At 34.3% G+C, this 22621-nt stretch overlaps 1 protein-coding gene across 2 annotated transcripts in view; it reads left to right on the forward strand.

Moving 5' to 3' along the window:
- EXOC6B (exocyst complex component 6B) overlaps positions 1–22621 on the forward strand; it is a 714846-nt gene that overhangs the window by 273967 nt on the left and 418258 nt on the right. For both annotated transcript variants that reach the window (XM_036873122.1, XM_036873124.1), the window contains exon 8: positions 22393–22461. In XM_036873122.1, coding sequence (XP_036729017.1) covers positions 22393–22461 — 69 coding nt within the window. The remainder of the gene's footprint in view (positions 1–22392; positions 22462–22621) is intronic.

Below are 22621 nucleotides of genomic sequence, written 5' to 3' on the forward strand. Positions count from 1 at the left end.
ACATTTCAATATGGTATGTTTGAGATGTGATGAAGAATTTATCCATATAACATAGCTTGTGTTATCTTCTGGATATTAAATATCATTTTAAATACAAATGTTCCCTGATTTAAGGAAACTGAAGATGTACTAAGATATCTTAGATTAATTCTTTAGACTTTAAATATACTCATCCATTTTTTTTTCTTTTAAGCTTCAGGGTTTGTTGATTGTATACTGACTGGGTACTACATTAAGGGAAGAGTAGAGTTTACCTGACTTAGAGAAAGAGATCTATTGATAGATGATCTCCACTGAAGCTGGAACAAAGTTACTTCAGACGAATAAAAGATGTTACTTTAAACAGTAGGAGTAAACAGAGATTTCTTAGGCTTGAGAAATGTTTCAGATTGAAATTGTAAAAAGGTTCCAGAAAGTTGAGAACACATTTCTGGAGGAAATAAATGTATGAGTGATTCTAGGGTATCTGGGAATTTTGTGATATATCCCTAACCTCTTAGTTCTGTGACACTTTCAGGTAAAGAATAAGATTAAGTGGCTTAACTAGTACATTTTTTTATATGCTTCTTTGTTGTTAGAAATATATTTAATGTGTTTTTAAAAATAAAACTAGTATGACATTTGAGATTTCCAGTTAAAACATTTTTGAACTACTTACCATTTGCATAAACTGGATCAGTTTTTTGCGAGTATAGTGGTTAGGCACATGAGCTTTGCAGACTTACAGACTGCATTCAGATATTGGTTTTGCCATTTTATTTTATTTTACTGTAAAAATTGTCATTAATGATCATATTATTTACTTTTCAAATGCTCACTGACATGTGCAAGGAACCATTTACTCCTGTTCTCAGTAACCTGTTTTATCTTCAAGTATTTGTCTCCTTTTCATTGTTTGATTTCTCCAGATAAAACTGGGTTCAGTGTTTCTTCTCCATCATTGTTCTTTGTTATGCCCTTACTAACCTTCTTACGCTCCTCTCCATGCCAAAACTACAGCCCCAAACTTTTCACTGTCTAACTTTGTAATCTTACGGTAATCTTGATCCCCTGAATATTTTTTTTAGCATTCTCTCTTGCCTGGAATGACTGGTATGGTTGGATATGGATCCACCCTGGAGATCAGATTGTCAGGGATTAGACCCATCACAGATGACAAATTACAGTAATAGTACAAAAAAACATCAGGATCAAGATAAGTCCAGTTAACATTTTAAACTTACATTTTGGGTGCCCATTAAGGAAATTAAATTCTATCAGGCACTATGGCTTAAGGAAACAGAAGTTAAACATTGTCTGTGCCCCTGGATAATAGACACCCCAAAGAGATGGTTATGTGATAAGATGAAAGTATGAAACGTACACAGTTCTCATATATTAGTGAGAACCTTCTGGATATGAGCTACTGTTTATCATTAGCTCACTGAAGATCCTGGGCAAGACCTTTTTAATTTTTGTGCCATATTTCTTCATTGTTTTGTCTTCTGAGGTCCAAAGAGGATGAAGAAAGCACGACTAGTAAAACGTGTTGGGATCCTTCATAAAGGAAGTATTGTAAGAATGTACTTGGAAGTTAACATTTTAAAATGGTTATGTATCCCAAATCAAACAATTCGTATTAGAGATTTGCTGATTGAGCTCTTACAACAAGAATTCAGCACTTTGCTGTCATCTAATGGCATCCTATCTTAAAAAAAAAAATCCTACCTTATATTTATTTACTTCTCAGTTTGAATCTTCTTCAAGTGCACATTCTTAATCTCAAACCTCATGTAGAGAATTATTTATTTAGATGTCTCCAAACTGGTTTCTTGGCATACTTCTTGCATGGTGTGAATAAATTCTTCAGATAAGGTCTTCCGTGACCCACTGTGACGTTCTGACCTTCATTCTTGTCATTCTTCAACAGACCTCATTGAGAGTAGCGTGAATAGTTTTTGAAATATTTTGACTTTTAAACTGTGCCATAGAATCTAGTAGTTCTTAATCTATTTGGAGGTCATTATATTCCTGTGAGAGTTTGATAAAAAATATGGAGCCTTTACCCAGTAAAATCTATGTATATTCACTCACAAAAAGTTCTGCATGAAATTTCAGGGAATTTGTGAAACTCATGTTGCCCTTAGGACCTGAGTTAAGAACCATGTTGTAGAGAAAGTGCTTCTTGAACTTAAATGTGCATAGGAATCACCTTGGAATCATATTTAAATGCAGATTCTGAATCTGCAGGTTGGGGGGGGCAAATCTGAGAATCTACATTTTTAACAAGCCCCCAGGTAAGGATGGTGCTTCTGGACCCTGGGCACCCTTTGAGTTGCAAGGCTGTAGTGGACCATGAGGAAGCATTTTTAGTACATAAAGCAAACAAACTCATGAATGTTTAGGTGTCCTATTGCTTTTTCATTAATATGTCCTAACATTTTTCCAGCAATGAATACAGTACTTGAAGAGAAAGTTATATTTTGTCTTCTAAAATCTGTTGCTTGTAATAGATTACCTGCATTATTTTTTGTGAAATTTTATGATTCTGATTTAATATACTTACGTTTAGGTATTTTTTTCATTCTCTGAAGAACTTTTTGCCCTTTCCTGTGCTTTTAATGGAAGTGTACTTAATACATTCTTTGAGCCAAGTGACATTTGTACATTATTTACTATGTTTTTAGTTTGATAATACTTAATAGTAGACCATAGAATGAGATGGGTAAGGAAAACCAAACACCTAGAAAGTAGCTTTGCACATAGTAAACAGATAATTAGTATATTGTTAAACTGAAATAAAGTTTGTGCCAGAGATGGGAAAAACTTAATAGCCTGGGGAACTGAAGATGAAGTCATAGAAGTGAATTGTCATCTTGGATAAAAAACTGACTACATGTTGAGCTGACTGACAGAGTCAGTCTCTTGATTGCTGAGAAGTGTTTCAGGAAAACTATTCCCCTGTAAATTCTCTTCCTATTTGTATTTTATTTTTGTCTAAACTAATGAAAGGGTTGCCTTAGTTAAGGTAAGTTTCTTTTTAACTTGTCTTATATTAGAGTTGAACTATATAAACTGCTGATATTTGACCATTTTTGATCAACAACTTAATTCAATTGGTTTTCAGTGAAAATATGTATGATATGGGGAATTTTAAAAAATTATTTAAGTTTCAAGTGTACAACATTGTAATTTGAGATCTGTATATACTACAGAGTGATCACTCACCAAATGGTCACATCTGTCACCATACAATTGACCCCCTTAATGCCTTGCACCCATCCCCCAGCCCCCTTCCCCTCTGTTAACCACCAATCTATTCCCTGTAACTGTTTGTTTTTGTTTTATTTATTTGTTTTGTTTCGTTTTAGATTCCACATATGAATGAAATAATACAGTATTTGTCTTTTTACTTCTGACTTATTTCACTTAGCATAATACCCTCAGTTCCATCCATATCATCCCAGATGGCAAGATTTCATTCTTTTTATATAGCTGCATAGTATCATTGTGGGTATATCTGTATCTCTAGATCTGTATCTATACCTTTATCTATACCTATATGCCACATCTTTTTTATCCATTCATCCATTGATGGACACTTAGTTTTTTTCCCTGTCTTGGCTATTATAAATAATGTTCCAGTGAACATAGGGGTGCATATATCTTTTTGAATTAGTGTTTTCATATTCTTTGTATATATACCCAGAAGTGGAATAGCTGGATAATATGGTAGTTCTATTCTTAACTTTCTGAGGAATCTCTGTACTGTTTTCCATAGTGGCTACACCAGTTTACAATCCCACTAACAGTATGTGAGGGTTCCCTTTTCTCCATGTCCTCTCCAACACTTGTTATTTCTTAACTTTTTGTTAAAGCCGTTCTAACAGGTGTGAGGTGGTTACACCTCTTATTGTGGTTTTCATTTGCATTTCTCTAGTAATTAGTGATCTTGAACATCTTTTTATGTGATTTTTGGCCATCTGTATATCTTCTTTATTAAATTGTCTATTCAGATCATTTTCCCATTTTTTAATAGGGCTGTTTGTTTTTTTGTTGTTGAGCTGTATGAGTTCTCTATGTATTTTAGATATTAACCCTTTATTGGATATACGATTTGCAAATATCTTCTCCCATTCAGTAGGTTGCCTTTTTTGTTTTAATGATTATTTCCTTTGCTGTGCAGAAGCTTTTTAGTTTGATATAGTCCCATTTGTTTATTTTTGCTTTTTTTTCCCTTGCTTTTGGAGTCAGATCCAAAAAGATCACTAAACAGAAGTCAGTGAGATTACCACCTATGTTTTCTTCCAGGAATTTTATAGTTTCAAGTCTTATATTCAAGTCTTTAAACCGTTTTGAGCTAATTTTTGTGTATGGTATAAGGTAATGGTTCAGTTTCATTCTTTTGTCTGTAGCTGTCCAATTTTCCCAATACCACTTATTGAAGAGACTGTCCTTTCTCCATTGTATGTTCTTTGCTCCTTCATCATAAATTTATTGTCCACATATGTGTGGATTTTTTTTCCTGGGCTCTTAATTATGTTCCATTGATCTGTGTGTCTGCTTTGGGGCCAGTACCATTCTGTTTTGATTACTATATCTGTGTAGTATAGTTTGAAATCAGGATCATGGTATCTCTGGCTTTGTTGTTTTTCAAGATTGTTTGGGCTATTTGGGATCTTTTGTGGTTCCATACAAATTTTAGAATTATTTGTTCTAGTTCTGTAAAATATTCCATTGGAATTTTGATAGGGATGGCATTGAATCTGTAGATTGTTTTGGGTATTATGAACATTTTAACAATATTAACTCTTCTAATCCGTGAGCATGGAATGTTTTTTCACTTATTTGTGTCTTCTTTAATTTCTTTCATCAGTCTTAGAGTTTTCAGTGTATAGGCCTTTTACCTCCTTGGTTAAATTTATTCCTAGGTATTTTATTCTTTTTGATGTAATTGTAACTTGGATTGTTTTCTTAATTTCTCTTTCTGATATTTCAGTACTATTGTACAAGAAATGCCATAGATTTCTGCATATTGATTTTGTATCCTGGAACTTTGCTGAATTCATTGATTAGTTCTCATGTTTTTCTGGTGGAGTCTTTAGGGGTTTCTATATATAGTGTCATGTCATCTGCAAACAGTAACAGTCTTACCTCTTTTTTTTTTTCTAATTTGGATGCCTTTTATTTCTTTTCCTTGCCTAATTGCTGTGGCTACGGCTTTGAATACTTTTTTGAGTATAAGTGGTGAGAGTGGGCATCCTTGTTTTATTTCTGATCTTAGAGGGAAAGCTTTCAGCTTTTCACTGTTAACTATGGTGTTAGCTGTGGGTCTGTCATATATCACCTTTATTATGTTGAAATATATTCCCTCTATACCCACTTTGAGAGTTTTTATTGTAAATGAATCTTGAATTTTAAAAGCTTTTTCTGCATCTACTGAGATAGTCATATGATTTTTATCCTTCATTTTGTTAATGTGGTATATCACATCAATTGATTTGTGGATGTTGAACTATCCTTGATCCCTGGAGTAAATCCCACTTGATTGTGGTGTATAATCCTTTTAATGTATTGTCAAATTCAGTTTGCTAATATGTTGTTGAGGTTTTTACCTCTATGTCCATAAGAGATATTGGCCTGTAGTTTTCTTTTTGGTGTTGTCCTTGTCTAGTTTTGGAATCAGGGTAATGCTGGCCTCCTAAAAAGTGTTTGGAAGCATTCCCTCCTATTCATTTTTTTGGAGGAGTTTGAGAAGGATAGGTATTAAATCTATTTTGAATATTTGGGATGATTCACCAGTGAAGCCATCTGGTCTAGGCCTTTTGTTTGCTGGGAGGTTTTTGATTACTGATTCAGTCTCCTTACTAGTAAGCAGTCTATTTAACATTTCTATTTTTTCATGATTTAATCTTGGTAGACTGTATGTTTTTAGGAATTTATCTGTTTCTTCTAGGTTGTCCAATTTGTTGGCATATTATTGTTCATAGTATTCTTTTATCATCCTTTGTATTTTTGTGGTATCAGTTTTAACTTCGCTTTCATTTCTGATTTTATTTGAGCCCTCTCACTTTTTTTCTTGCTTAGTCTAAAAGCTTGTCAATTTTGTTTATCTTGTTAAAGAACCAGCTCTTAGTTTCTTTGATCTTTTCTATTGTCTTTTTAGTCTCTATTTCATTTATTTCTGCACTGATCTTATTATTTTCTTCCTTCTACTAACTTTGGGCTTTGTTTGTTCTTCTTTTTTTAGTTCCTTAAAGTGTAAAGTTAGATTTCTCTTGTTTCTTGAAGTAGTCCTGTATTGCTGTTGACTTCCTTCTAAGAACTACATTTGCTGCACCCCACTGATTTTAGTATGTAATATTTCTGTTTTCACTTGTCTCTACATATTTTTTTGATTTCACTTTTGATTTTGTCAGTGACCCACTGGTTGTTTAGTAGCATGTTGTTTAATTTCCACATTTTTGTGGGGTTTTTTTTTTTCAGTTTTCCTCTTGTAATTGATTTCTATTTTCATAGTTTTGTGGCCAGAAAAGATGCTTAATGTGATTTTGGTCGTCTTAAATTTATTGAGACTTGATTTTTGGCCTAACAAGTGATTTATCCTGGAGAATGTTCCATGTGCACTTGAGAAGAATGTGTATTCTGCTGCTTTTAGATGGAGTATTCTGTATAAATCTATTAATTACATCAGATCTAATATGTCATTTAAGGCTGATGTTTTCTTACTGATTTTCTGTCTGGATAGTGTATCTATTGCTATAAGTGGGGTGTCAATGTCTCCTACTATTATTGTATTGCTATTAATTTTCTCTTTAAGTTCGTTAATATTTGCTTTATATATTTTGGTACTTCTATGTTGGGTGCATACATATTTTAAGTGTTGTTTCCGTAGTGTAGTGGTTATCACATTTGCCTCGCACATATTTATAAACATTATATATTCTTGCTGTATTAACCCCCTTATTGTTATGTAGTGCCTCTCTTTGTTTTTTATTACAGTCTTTGTTTTAGAGTCCATTTTGTCACATATGATTATAGCTATACCAGCTTTCTTTTCATTTCCATTTGCATGGAATGTGTTTTTCCATCCTTTTACATCCAGTCTGTTTATGTCCTTACTTATGAAGTGAGTCTTTTGTAGGCAGCATATAGATGGGTCTTGTTTTTTATTTTTGTTTTTTAATCCATTCAGCCACACTGTCTTTTGATTGGAGAATTTAGTCCATTTATGTTTAAAGTAATTATTGATAGGTAGGTACTTATTGCCATTCTGTGATTTGTTTTCTAGCTATTTTTATAGTTTCTCTGTTTCTTTTTCTCTCTTCCATTGTGGTTTGATGATTTTCTTTAGTGCTTTGTTTAGATTCCTTTCTCATTTTCATTTGTGTATTTACTATAAGTTTTTTCTTTGTAGTTATCAGGTTCACATGTATCATCCCATGTATATAACAGTCTATTTTAAGTTGATAGCAACTTAAATTTGAGCACTTTCCACAATTCTACATTTTTTACTATCCCACTACATTTTATGTTTTTGATGTCACATTTAACATCTTTTTATTTTATGTTCCCTTAGCAAATTATTGTATTTTTAGCTAATTTTATTTCTTTTGTCTTTTAAACTTCATGGTAACATTATAAGTGATTGATCTGCTACCTTCTTATTTACCTTTTCCCGTGAGATTTTAATTTTCTTATGTTTTCTCCTTATTAATTAGTGCCTTTTTTTTTCAACTTAGGGAATTCCCTGTAACATTTCTTGTAAGTCCACTTTAGTGGTGATAAACTTCTTTAGCTTTTGCTTATTTGGAAAAATCTTTCTCCTTTAATTCTGAATGATAACCTTGCTGGGTAGAGAATTATTGGTTGGAAAATTTTTCCTTTCAGTAATTTGAATATGTCATGCCATTCACTTATGGCCTGCAGAGTTTCTTCTGAGAAATCTGCTGAAAGCCTTATGAGGTTTTCTTTCTATGCAATAAGTTGCTTTTCTCTTATTGCTGTTAGGATTTTCTCCTAGTCCTTACTTTTACCATTTTAATTGTAATGTGTCTTGGTGTGGTTCTCTTTGGTTTCGCCTTACTTGGAACTCTTTTGGACCTGGATGTCTGTTTCCTTCCCCAGATTAGGGAATTTTTCAGCTATTACTTTTTCAAATAATTTTTCTGACCCTTTCTCTTCTTTTTGCCTTCTGGGACTTCTATAATGTGAATGTTATTCTGCTTGATGTTGTCTCAGAGGTCCCTTAGGTATATTCACTTAAAAAAAATTTTTTTTCTTTTTGCTGCTTTTTCTAGGTGATTTCCATGCTTTTCTTCCAGCTCATTGATTCATTCTTCTTCATCCAATCTGCTGTTGAACCCCTCAAGTGTATTTTGCAGTTGAGTTATAACTGCTGTTTGGTACTTTCTTATATTTTCTGTCTTTTTGTTAAGGATATCACTGTGTTCATTCGTTCCTCTCTTGAGTTTGGTGAGTATGTTTATGACCATTACTTTAAACTGTTTATCAGGTTGGTTGTTTATCTCCGTTTCTTTAAGGTCTTTTTCTGGACATCTGTCTTATTTTTTGGTTTGGAATATGTTCCTTTGTCTCCTCATTTTGCCTGGCTCTCTGTGTTTGTCTATATGTATTAGGTGAAACAGCTGTCTCTCTCAGTTTTAAAAGAGTGTTCTTGTATAAGGTATGATCCTTGGGGCCTGGAAGCACAGTCTTCCCTGGCCACCAGAGCCAGGTGCTCAAGGGTTATCCCTCACGTGGGCTGCACCTGCCCTCCAGCTGTGGTGGGACCTCAGCTGCTTTGTGGGGAGGATGGGGAGTGGTGCACTTGGCCGGCCTGGTTTTGATGTTGGAAATCTGTTTTGAATCTTTATGTCATACTGTGGTATATGCAGATGTTATTGCTTTTCTCTAAGTGTCTAGACAGAACTTACAAAATATTTTTAGAAGTAGTGAACATTTTAGCTTGAGAATATATTAGATTTATCCAAAATATTATTTTTGAAATGTTGGAAGATATAGTACAAAGAACCATTTAAGGTGATATATTATTTTTGAGAAAGGGGACAATAATACCTACTAAGGGTAGGGTCGTTGTGAGGATTGACTGAAGTAATTTATATGATACTTCTGTCATAGTGCTTGGCACATACAATGCTACCAGTATATAATAGTTACTCTTATGGCATTCTGACTGTGTGCTCTTTTTGGAATAAAGGTGAAATATATCTTGATGTAGTTTTTGATGATGTATATTTACATGGAGTGGTGAATACAATCTACTGTAAACAAAAAATCTACTGAAATAAAGCAGTATTGAGTAAGAAGTAGCTTGAAGAAGCAGTACCTATGATTTCTTCTTTGTTTCTAGGTTACTTCAGAGCTTCTGTATTCTTAGAACACTTCATTGGTGTCATATTTCTGGCACTTATCTCTCTTAATTTGTTTACATACTGTTAGTGAGCAGTGGTCACTATGTTATCCACAAAACTCTTAATAGAGTATGGATCAAATAAATGTTTGTTGAACAAATGATCCATGTCAGGTTTAACTCTTAAGATTTTGGTGTCTTTTTTGAAGTATGTAATTAACACGATGGAAGTGCTAATTTAAATACAAATGTCATGTGTTTAATATAAAGCCTTCCGAGATGTCTTTTTTTTATATATATATATTTTAATTTTATTTATTTATTTATGGCTGTGTTGGGTCTTTGTTTCTGTGCGAGGGATTTCTCCAGTTGCGGCAAGCGGGGGCCACTCTTCATCGCGGTGCACGGGCCTCTCACTATCGCGGCCTCTCTTGTTGCGGAGCACAGGTTCCAGACGCGCAGGCTCAGTAATTGTGGCTCACGGGCTTAGTTGCTCTGCGGCATGTGGAATCTTGCCAGACCAGGGCTCGAACCTGTGTCCCCTGCATTGGCAGGCAGATTCTCAACCACTGTGCCACCAGGGAAGCCCCGAGATGTCTTTTTGATTGTGGTACTTTACTAATTTTGAGGTAGCAAGTTGTATTTGTTTGCTAGAGCTGCCATACCAGAGTACCACAGGTTGCATGGCTTAAACAACAGAAATTTATTTTCTCATAGTTCTCGAGGGTGATACTCTCAAGATCAAATTGCCAGCAGGGTTGGTTTATCCTCAGGCCTTTCCTCTTGGCTTGCAAATGGCTACCTTCTTGCTGTGTCCTCACATGGCTTTTTCTCTGCTTGCATGCCCCAGATGTGTCCTCCTCTTCTTTTTTTTTTTTTTTTTTTTTTTTGTATTCACACACACACACACTGTATTTTATTTTTACAAGACATAAATAGACTGACACCAAGCATTGTACATGGATGACCACAACAAAAGCAACAATGATTGCAATTACCAAACATGAAACACACTCATACTATGTCATAATATTGACATTCAGTCCAGTAATCCTCCACTGTAACAGCTCCTTTACTTTGCAGTGAAAATTGATTTGTATATTCTTTGCCTCTGAGTCCTTCTCGGATTTTTTTTTTTTTTAAATTCAGACAGAAAGTCACAAAAATTATACTCATCCTCATCAGTTCACTCAGTCCCATGTAATTAATTTTTTTTTCATCGTGATCTTTTGTTAGCACTTTTATGAGTTCATCAGTTTTTCATTAGAGTTCTGAAAATGCTTATTCATTCTGTTCAGCAGTACAGTCAGTTACCAGAAACCTGTACTTGTCAGAGTCTTTTCCATGAATTTCTTGAAGATGAAACCCTTTTATAGGAACATATTTGCAAAATCATCAGAGTACACCCAGGACTGTCTGTAAATGACAAAAGACTTAAAAATGACCACGGTTAAAGATTTGATGAAAGTTCATAATAATGCAGTTGACAAGAAAATTAGTTATTTCTGAGATATACATTTTAAAGTAATAACTAGGATTATTACTTATAACATTATACCAGAACATATAAGATTTTTAGAAATTTCATGTAATGTCTGAAACATTTATATTAACATATTTCCATACATATTTCCATACAAATACAAATATAAGATTTTTAGAAATTTCATGTAATGTCTGAAACATTTATATTAACATATTTCCATACATATTTCCATACAAATACAAATATAAGATTTTTAGAAATTTCATGTAATGTCTGAAACATTTATATTGTCCTCCTCTTCTTATAGGGACATCAGTCCTATTGTATTAGGGTCCCACCCTTATGACTTTATATTACTTTAATTACTTCCTTAAAGGCCCTATTTTCAAATGCAGTCACTATGGGGGTTAGGGCTTCAATATATGAATTTTGGGGGAGACACGATTCAGTCCATAACAAGGTGATTGTAAAAAAACACAAGATTTGTCTATCGAAAGTGTAAGTTCTGTCAGCTTTTGTGCTGTTGGAGGAAGTCCTATAATTTCTCTAAGCATCTCTTTTCTCACCTAGAAAATAGTGACAATAATTAATTAATGTCAAATTGCTTATTTAAAATTGTGGTTATGATATTTGATCCAAATTTCAAATTGTTTATTGCAGAACTTTCTATTGACTGGAAGGTAACAAAATGAGGGTTATTTCTCAGCAAGTTAAAGTGAAATAAAAGATGCTGTTAGGACTTTAGAGTTTAAATTAGAGGTTGTATATTGGCAGCCCATGGGCCAGAAACAGCTTACAGAATGGTTGTTGGCTTGTACAGTGCTTAAAAGTTTTAAAATTAGTTTCAAACTTTTAAAAGTTAGTTGAATTTACATTAAAAAATCTATATTTCCAACCTAGTCTCTTTCTAAGCATGGTAGTAATATACTAGCCCTGAGCTGCAAGGTTGCTACAAAGGATATGGTTTTTCCACTAAGCCACAATCCCCGTTGTGTCTGCACATTGGATATTGCCATTTATTATCATATTTGTGCAGTTGTTGAGGGAAAGATTACTTTTACTGAGTGTGTATTAAAAAATGGCAAAATGGAAGATACACTGGCAGGACCACATGTTTGGAAAAAAAGATGAGAATATACTCCATTGTAAAAATAAGTAGTAGTCCTAGATATTTCATATACAAAGTATGTCTGTTAAAAGCATACAGTTTAACATGCTGGCCTGCTTTGCTGGTTCCCTGGACCCACTGACCCCTGTCTCCTTTGAGTTTTCCATTTCTATTCTTGATGAAAGCTGGTCTATTAAGGATAAATGTAGTCAAATGAAAAGTAGGTATGTATATTTATAACCAAATGGCAATAAAGACAATTGACAAAGTTGAATGAAAACATTATGACATGCTTAGATATTCTGTTTTGCTTTTCTTATTCCTAGTTTTTGATCTTTTGGGTCTGTCCATTGGCAAAAATTTATTATGGCTCTCATTGATTTAAGATCTTTAAAATTTTTTCATTTTCTGATAGTATAAAGTTCTTGTTTTGAAATTATTTGCCTTAATTATAAAAGTCTACTTGCCTTTTCAGGTCTTCTGGAATTTCTCCTTTATGTGCTCATTGCTTATTCAACTACCACCTTCACTCTGTGCTAAGTTGCTAATAACCCCAACTAGGGAATGTACTCCCCCCCGACTCCTTGTCTAAAATACCAAATTCTACTTTTCCCTCAGGACTAGGTCAATCTCAGCTCTTCTGTAGCATCCTCTGCTTACTTATTTATAAGAATTTTAAATTGCAGTATAAGTGACATATAACATTATATTAGTTTTGGGTATACAATGTAATGATTTGATATTTCTGTGTATTGCAAAATGATCACCACAGTAAGTCTAGTTAATCTATCACCATACATAGCTGCAATGTTTTTTTTTTTTTTGGTGATGAGAACTTTTAAGATCTACTCTCTTAACAACTTTCAAGTATATAATACATTATTATTAACTATAGTTGCCATGCTGTACATTACATGCCATGACATTTATTTTGTAATTGGAAATCTGTACCTTTTGACCCCTTTCACTCATCTTGCCCATCCCCAACTCCCACCTCTAGAGTAATATCCTCTTTAAAAAAGCTTTTTTAAAAGAAATTTTAAATCTTTAGAAAACTTACCAGAGTGGTAAGATGAACGTACATATACCTTCACTTAAATACTTATTAAATTTGGAGATTTTTCTCTCAAAAAATTGATTTTGAAAGTCAATTTTATTCTCCACCCTCTCCCACTGCCCCAGCTAAAGTTGAATCATTTGAAAGAAAGTGGCATATTTCATCCATCATATTTGAACTCTCAATACAGAAACTTCTAGTTTTCTGAGAATGACATCCTTCCACATAACCACAATACAATGGTCACACTCAGGAATTTTAATTTTGATACAATACTACCACTTAATATATAACTTGTATACAAATTTCCCCAGTTATCCCCATAATGTCCCCATAAGTTTTTTTTCTTTCATTTTTTTCTGCAACCACATCTAGATAAGTATCACACATTGCATTTAATTTTTATGTCTATTTATTCTCCTTTAATATCCCTTTATTTAGGTACATCTGGTGCGTCCTCATGATTAGATTCAGGTTAATCATTTTTGGCAGGAATATAACAAAAGTAGTATTATGTTCTTTTCAGTGCATCGTATCAGGATGTACACAATTGGTTAAGGCAGTGTCTACCAGATTTCTCCACTGTAAAGGTGCCTTTCCTCCTTTGTAATTAATAAGTGATCTAGGAGTGATACTTTTAGATCATGCAGCTATCCTGTTCCCTGTTTTTCACCTGTTCGTTTAGAATTCATTGATGGTGTTTTCCTGAATCATGTGTTACTGTGGTGATTATAAAATAGTGATTTTTCTATCTTTATCATTTCATTCACATTGATTAGTTGACATTATTCTATAAAGAACTTTACTTTTCTCCCTTTCTTTTTTTTTTTTGTGTCAGTGTTGTTGCATATATTCTTTTTTATATACAAGTGTTACAGTCCATTCTTGTCTTTCATTCTGATTCTCCAGTTGTTCCAAATTTGGCTAGTGGGAGTCTCATCCATTGTCTTCATCAATTTTTGAGCACTTCCTTTTTTTTCTGGCACAAGATATTCTTGGTCTACTCCAGGTTTTGCCCCAGCCCCCAGTATTATCTATTTTGTCAAAGAGTTCTTGTCCCTTTTACGGGACAGTGATATTTAGAAACTGAGATGTGGGCATTAGGTATGCTCTTTTTGTGGACAGAGTTAAGAAATACACATGCTGTACCAACATAGGCATTTTTATAAATTGTGAGGTAAACCTGATGCTTCTAATTTAAACCTGATAGCATAGTTCTTCCTCTTCTTCTATTCCATATTTGTGTCTCTGAGAATTCTGGTTCCCAGAGTATTAATATATTTACTCATTTGCCTAATCATATAACACAAAATAGTTTCAGAATTTCTATGCATGTGCCACTAAAAGCAGTAAGCTTATTAAGTTCAAGATTTGTTTGCAGTTCTTCTCATCTTACAATACAGTGGAGCTATATAGTTCAGAGTATTTTGTTCAGATGTTTCTTGGCTATTTTATTTTCTCGTGTGTGATTGTTACCAAATTTATATATTCTTAGGTTCATTTGTTTCTTTTTGTGTTATTTTTGGGGTTCCCCATCCTTATTAATTTAATTTTTTTGACTATGTAAAATATGAACATGGTTCAAAAGGCAGAATTATGTAAGAAGATATGTTCAGTGAAATCCCATTTTCCTCTTTATCTCTCCCTTCCTGATCCTACCCACCCTTTGTAAGTAATCAGTATTTTGACTTTGTGTGTGTTTGTGGTGTGTGTACTTACCCTTTCTCATACCTTACACAACATTAATAGCATCATACATATATATTTTTTGTACTTTGTTTTTTCACTTGAAAATATATCCTGAAAATAGTAATTTTCATATCAGTTCATAGAAATCACTCTCATTCTATTTTTACTGCCAAATTGTACTCTATTATTTGAATGAACCATAGCTTATTCAGCCAATTTCCTATATGTAGGCATTTAATGATTTCCAATCTTTTCCTATGAAAGTATAGTGTCTCTACTACATAGCTATTTGAATTAACTTAACAAAATACTGACAAAATCAAGTACTGGCAGGGTGCTGAACAACTTAAATATTGCTGTGAAAATGCAAAATGGTACAGTCAGTTTGGAAAACAGCCTGTTAGTGTATTATAAAGGTGAACATACACTTAGCATATGACCCCAGCGGTCTCACTCCTAGGAATTTACCCATTATATTCACACAATAACCTCTACCTGAATGTTTATAGCAACTTTATTCATACATTGCCAGAAAGTAGAAGCAACCCAAGTGTCCTCCAATGAGTGAAGGGATAAATGAACCGTGGTATATCCATAATTAGAGTATCACTCTGAAATAAAAGAAGTGAACTATAGATACATGAAACAACATAAATGAATCTCAAATGCATTATGCTAAATGAAAGAAGCAAGATTCAAAGACTATATATGGTATGAGTCTATTTATATGACATTCTTGAAAAAGCAAAACTCTAGGGACATAAAATGGATCAGTGTTTGTCAAGGGCTGAGCATTAGGGAACAATTTGACTACAAAGGGGCATGAGGGAAATTTTGGGGGTGGTGGAACACTTTTTTAAAATCTAGATTGTGATAGTGATTACAGGACTATATGGATTTTTTTAGAACATACAGAGTTGTTCACTAGAAAGGATGGATTTTACTGTATGTAAAACACCTTAAAACTTAAAAAACGTTTCATAATAAACCCCAAAACCTGAGAATTGTTTTCCATATAGTTGGAGATGTTTCTTCAGGGTAAGTTTCTAGATTGTTGATTCAAGGGGTAAATGCATATGTAGTTTTGTTAGATAATGTCAAATTCTGCTCCGTAGAGGTTGTAACATTTTCTATACCTCCCCCCTACCAGCAATGTATGAGGTGCCTATTTTCTTATAGCTTCCTTAAGAGACCATTTTGTTAAGTTATTGAATTTTTCCAGTTGCATAAATGAGAAATGGTATAGTTTGAGTTTGCATTCCTTTTACTGTGGGTGAAATGTAGTATCTGATAAGTTTGAGGGCTATTTATTTCTTTTTTCCCCAATAAACTATCTGCTCATGTTTTTTGCCCATTTTTTTCTAATGATTTTGGGTTTTTTTCCCTTCAATTTTTATGATTTCCTTATATATTAGGGATATTAGTTCTTTATCTCTAATATTATAATATTTTCTTCTACCTACTTTTGACCACCTTAACTTTTCCTTCTCTTAGAACTTTTATATTTAATACCATATTCGTGCTAAATTTCCTTTTTGCCTGATAGTTTAGAGTTTCTTAGCATATAGTAGACCATTGTTAAATAAGGACCAGTTGAATTTTTATTTCCGAAGTGTTCAGGTTCAAGCAGAGAATTCTTGAGGGACCCTCATTTAATTTTGGCCACAAGGTTTTTTGCAATGTCTCAGTAAAGAGAAATGCTGATATTTTTCCTGATTTCTTCTGTTTAGTGCAAGTACTTGAGTAAATTAAATGGTAATCTACCGAGGGATTTCTCAGGAAGAATTCTAATAATTTGTGAGAAGCTCAATAGAAAAATACTGTACTTTTTAGGCTAGGGCTCTGGTCAGGGTGTTCTTATATGTTTAAAAGCTTAGAAAATTTTTTATACTTTAGCCAATTCTAGTCACTTAGAATCCTATGCCTTCTATTTTGTGTGTCTGTGGTGTTTAGTCCAGCTTTATTAAAGCTTATGTCCAAATGAATTCTACCCTTCTTTTCTCTGAAATTTGTAAGTCAAGTAGTTCAGAAAAGTACACTGGTAAAAAATGTTTGACGGGTATTTCCTGGCTTCCAAACATAATATGGGCAGTCAAATTTGATCCTCTGAATTCAGAGGCAATGCCCCTTTAGCTAATCATTTGTTGTTTTCTCCTTTGAGAAAAATGCCTGGTGCATTTTAATGACATGAGATCCAACTAATTTTCAGAGATAGGCACCAAGTCCCTAGATTCATTTACCAACACCAAGAAACCAAAATACCAAAATACTGTTTTAAGTGGTAATCAAAAGTATTTTCAAGATGGAGAATGATTCAAATAATTAGTGAGAAACATAACTAAATTCCTTGCAAACTTCTATCATACTCTTTTTGGAAGATCCACCTACTTTAAAAGGGTTCGTAAGAGAAAAATAAATGGCCTGTGTGTGTGTGTGTGTTTGTGTGTCTGTATCTCCTGGGGCAGCTGTGTGAACAACAGAACTAGAGTACCCTAATGCATTTCTGTTTTCATGCACTGTCTTTATCAGCAGCCTAGGTAAATCTCTCTTAGTACATTTGCTACTCTTCTTGAGTGGAAGGAGACAAGCAATGGTTTCTTGTACTCTATTCCCCTTTTCTAATGATGTGCTTACCCAGTAGTAAAGCAGGTAGATTTACCAGGTTGTTACCTACAGATACTCTTTCTCCCTGCCTCCCTTCACTAGTGAGCCTTTAAAGGTAGTGGAAAGAACTAACCTCTAACTCCTTTTTTTTGGAAAATAAATATTAAATGAGTGTATCTGTTAAAACCTGAATGTCATTATTTATTTTAAAATCAAAATCTCCTTTTTTTAATAGCTACTTTATTTATTTATTTATTTATTTTTGTCTGTGTTGGGTCTTCGGTTCGTGCGAGGGCTTTCTCTAGTTACGGCAAGTGGGGGCCACTCTTCATCGCGGTGCGGGGACCGCTCTTCATCGCGGTGCATGGGCCTTTCACTATCGCGGCCCCTCTCGTTGCGGGGCACACGCTCCAGACGCGCAGGCTCAGTAGTTGTGGCTCACGGGCCCAGCTGCTCCGCAGCATGTGGGATCTTCCCAGACCAGGGCTCGAACCCGTGTCCCCTGCATTAGCAGGCAGATTCTCAACCACTGCGCCACCAGGGAAGCCCAAAATCTCCTTTTTTTTAAAAACATTTTCCTTATCATATATGAGACGAACTTACCCACTAACCTTTCCATTTTCAGAAACTTCCTTTGACTTGAACTAAGATGTATTAGAAAAGAAGAAAAACATATAAAAATCAGATCCTGATGTTTTGCAAGAATTTTCATAATCAGAAATACTCATGTTTCTTTTCTTCTTGACATCTAATATTCCCGTTTCTCCTCTGAATCTTTATATCTTCTCTAATGTATATTGTGTACAGAGGTTCAAAAGACTATTTTTTTCAGGGTGCTTTTCATTAATTCTATTTATAAATTTACTTTTCTTACTTTGCAACATCCTCTGTCCGGACTCTTTTTGCCATCTATTTAGTGGCATCATGTGATAGCTAGTGTATTGATGGATATAATGCTATTTAACAGCAAATAGTCTATAGACAATAATTAGGGAGTATTTCTTTGACTGAAGCTGTTAATATTTATCATAGGAATATAAGGTTGAAACAGACAGATTAGCCATATATATTGGTATCTAACAGTACACGATCTCTAGTGGGTATGTGAATGTTTAATTGTCGAACGTAGTTGTTGCCTCCATGACATCTGCCTATGGATGTTGTAGGACAGTCACCTGTAAATTCTTTTAACAGCTTATTATTATCTGTTATTTTAAAATATATCAAAGTTCTTTTAATTTATATAATATTATAATGTGCTCTCAGGCATAGATTTCTTAGGTACATAATCTAAAATTTTACCTACTATTTGCTCCTCCCTGAAAATAAAGAGGTTTGAGCTGGCAGAAGGCGCTCCATTCAGAAACTATATAGGGAATTAGGCAGCTGCTGTCCTTGGTGATGAAATCATTTCATGTGAATTCTTAAGGAAAACAACTAGTTAAAAAAGCGGGATAATCTTAAGTATATTGTTTGTGGCTACTGTTGGTATGAAGATAGATCTATTTGAACTAGAAAAATAGAGACTCCAGTATCTTAATGTCTTGAGTTCCTGACTGCCATGCAGAGGAAATGTTTAACTATTTTAATCATGTTTCTGTATCTCAGAAAGAAAGCCCTTATGAGAGGAAATGACAACGTCCTACCACAAAGTTATCTCTTATCAGTTATAGTCTCAGTCGATAATGATTTGTCAAACTTGGACATGTGTAAAATGCAAGGGCTGTGTTATTTACTTTGGAAAGGAAAAATTAGATGAAGCTGATAAAGACGGAGTCATGGCTTTTGTTAGGAGACAGAAACCATTAGAGGCAGTCATTGTTAGCTTAGGAAAGTGTCCTTGGACCCCTCCCTCTGCCCCAGCTGAAACCTAAACCTGCTTGGATCATTCTTTGCAACTTGAGGGGAGGCAGGGGCAATGGAGGAGAAGAAGAATGAAGACAGCTCTGACAGAGATTTAGCATTTTTTAAATAGGGAGCAAAATGTGGACCTTGAAATAGACTATTTATGTGAGTCAGGAAACATTGCCTTTTGTTCTAGTACTCCTTCCCCACTCCCATTTATTTAGGTTTTTGAAAGTTCATTTCTTATCCTTTCAAACGTGTAGCATTCCTTCACGTACAGTGTATGTTGCTCTCCTCCTTCCACCTTTCTGAAGATGTAAGTGATTCTTTTTCATTAGTGGAAGCAGAGAAAACACATCTAGCTCAAAGCAACATGAGTCAGTGCATGCTTTACATACCTTTCTTCTCACAGTACTCTTCTGGGTTCCTCACAGTGTTCCTAGTGTTCCTCACAGAAGGGAGCATGGAGGAAAAATGATTTCTAAACAGTAGGCTATTTGGAGGGTGGAAATAAAGTTTGCCCCATTCTGCTCCTTCTTGTCTAGATTTCTGTGTACCACTTTCAAAGCAGGAAAGCATGTGCTTAGGAGGACTTAACTGGATTATGATTTCAGAGGCTAAGAAATAGCAGAGCTGGTACTTCCAGGTCAGAGTGCTTTAAACAGTTTGAAGCTGAATATGATGATGTCAAGACAGCCTCATAGAGAATAGGTTTGATAAATATTTGGTGGAGATGACAGGAAAAGCCTTTGTCTCCTCTCTAATTATATTTATTTTTTATTTGACCCAGATAAACCAGTCTTCTCAGAACATTAGTAAAGGGCCCCATTAGGTTATTTGTCACAGATTTCTGGGGAAACTGTCCCCTAATGTGGATGTTCATTCTGTAAGGATGGGTCTGACTTGTGAAAGGGCCAAGGCTCTGTCTGAGCAATGGTTAGAAGCAGTTTCCTTTTGAATGAAACCATGGCTCTGAGTTCAAAGCAAAACAAAATAAATAAACTGCATGAAGAAGAGCATATAAACAAAGTTGTGATGAAATTTGTTATTTAAAATTAGGTAAAGTTTTCTTAAACTTTTTTAAAGTATATATTTCTAAAAAATAACTTTATAATCGTTAATTCTAAATAAAGGGGAAAAGTTTCATTTTCTATACAGATCAAAAAAAATTTTTTTATGCATTTCTTTCTTGTCTTTTTTTCATATGTACATGTAATTTTTAGGTAATTTAAATACTATTGTAAATATAATTTTATGGAAATTTTCGATTGTTTCTTCTTTTGAGATTGTTTTCACTTAGCTCTAATTTTCACTAGTAGGCTCTGGTTTTCTGGAAAAATAAAATAAATTTTCTTGAAATCTCCACTTCAAAGAGGAGCGACTGTAAAAGTGCTTTAATGTTGTGGTCATTTCAAATAAGAATGCCTGAAATGATCACCTGCTGCCTCTTTTTGTGTTAAGATGAAAATGAGTTTCCATTGTACTCTTAAAGTTAGAAATTTTACATGCTTTTTAGTCATACTTTTGTTTACCTACATGGTGCCCATCTGTCCATAAAATGTTTTTCTCAGTAATTTGGCAATGCTCACTAACTTTTTCTTTCTCTTTTTTCTTTTTGGCCGCACCACGCGGCATGTGGGATCTTAGTTCCCCGACCAGGGATCGAACCCACGCCCCCTCCATTGGAAGCGTGGAGTCTTAACCACTGGACCACCAGGGAAGTCCAATGCTTACTAACTTTTCTAAATGCCTTTTTTTTTTTTAAAGGGAAACTATGCTTTGGCCATGGTGTAGGATCTTAAGCACCTTATCATCTTTGGATTCACAAAAAGTTTGTTTTGAGTGCTTATAGAGTGTATACTGTATAGAGTGAGGTTCCCAAACACAGAGATTTAATCTCTACTCTCATGGATGCAAAGCAAATGAACAGAATAGTCAATAAACTTGAACCAATATATAGAGAGGTGTGATGGTTTTGGAGGGAAAAGAAAGTAGGTATTGTACTGTTGAATTGCAGAATGAGTAGGTTTCATTAGGAACAGCGTCTTGATGGAGAATCTGTTCCCTAAAGAAGATACGAGGCTTACTTTATGAAGTAAAAGAAACTGACCTTGTAATCATCAATCAGCCCAACCCAATTTAGATGTGCCTGCTGCCTATATTCTGATGAATGATACAGTTACTAGTGTTACAGTAAAAACTTCAGCTAGATCTTTATTTTGACTACTGTATTTCTTTATGTAATTTTGTCTTTTCTTTTTTGTTTTAGTTTGTTTAATATTTGCTTTCAGTGTTTCCTTTTATTCTTGTTAAATTTCTATGGGTCAACTGGATAGTTTTTTTTTTTCAGATGAGGAAATTGAGGTCAAAGTAAAGTGTGACTTATTCATCGTCACGATTGTAACAAATCAGTTTTAGCACTGTGACTATACTGCAGTTCTTACCTGATGTTTTTTGTTTTACTTTCTCTTTTGATGTCTAGGATTAATCTGTATGCATTGTTCATATTACAATTTGTTGATATTACTCTAGGTTTGGTTTTCCATTCATTATCTTATTTTTAAAAATATAGGGACTTCCCTGGTTGCACAGTGGTTAAGACTCCGAGCTCCCAATGCAGGGGGCCCAGGTTCGATCCCTGGCCAGGGAACTAGATCCCACATGCATGCCGCAACTAAGGAGCCAGTGAGCCGTAACTAAGGAGTCTGCGAACCACAACTAAGGAGCCCGCCGGCTGCAACTAAGACCTGGCGCAACTAACTAACTAAATAAATAAAATTAAAAAAAAATCATCTCCCCCTCTTCCTGGCATATTTCTGTATTTTGATTGCATGCTGACTTAAATATTCACTGATTCTTATGCCCTTCAGAAGTTGCCTGGCAGGCCATTCAAGTGGCAAGGTTTGTTTTTGACCACTGAAACTTAGTTTTTTTATGTAGAGTACCATGTATCTAAGAAGACAAAGTCAAGTTAGCAAAGTCACATTTCCACCTTTTTCTTTTCCTTCTTTTTCCTGCAGCCTCCAAATGTGTCTCTAAAAGCAGATGCAGGACCAGTGACACCTGTTTCTGTTCTGTGTCCCAACCTTGGTGATATCGTCATTGTTTATTAATGCCATAGCTGAAATGCCAAAACTAGGTTTCTGGAAGCATACTTTTTTTTTTTTTTAGCACTTGAGTATTAAAAATGAGTGCAGTTGCTCTTAATAGCCTTGTTTGAATATTTTATGACAATCTTGGTTGTTTTGCAGGTACCTGGGGCCCAAGATTTGGTTGATTTCTCTCCTGTTTATCGATGTCTACACATATATTCTGTCCTGGTGAGTCTTTATCTGGCTCTGCCTAATAAAAATCTATATTGAATTCAAAACTCTGCATTCTCATATTTGATAGTTTTTCTGTTTAGTATTAAGAGTAAGGAATAAGAAACTGTTATTTAAGGAGTATCAATTATTAACAAAATAATTCTTTCTTTTCTTC

The sequence above is a fragment of the Balaenoptera musculus genome, chromosome 13 (assembly GCF_009873245.2).
Source record: "Balaenoptera musculus isolate JJ_BM4_2016_0621 chromosome 13, mBalMus1.pri.v3, whole genome shotgun sequence".
In the NCBI taxonomy this organism is placed as follows: Eukaryota; Metazoa; Chordata; class Mammalia; order Artiodactyla; family Balaenopteridae; genus Balaenoptera; species Balaenoptera musculus.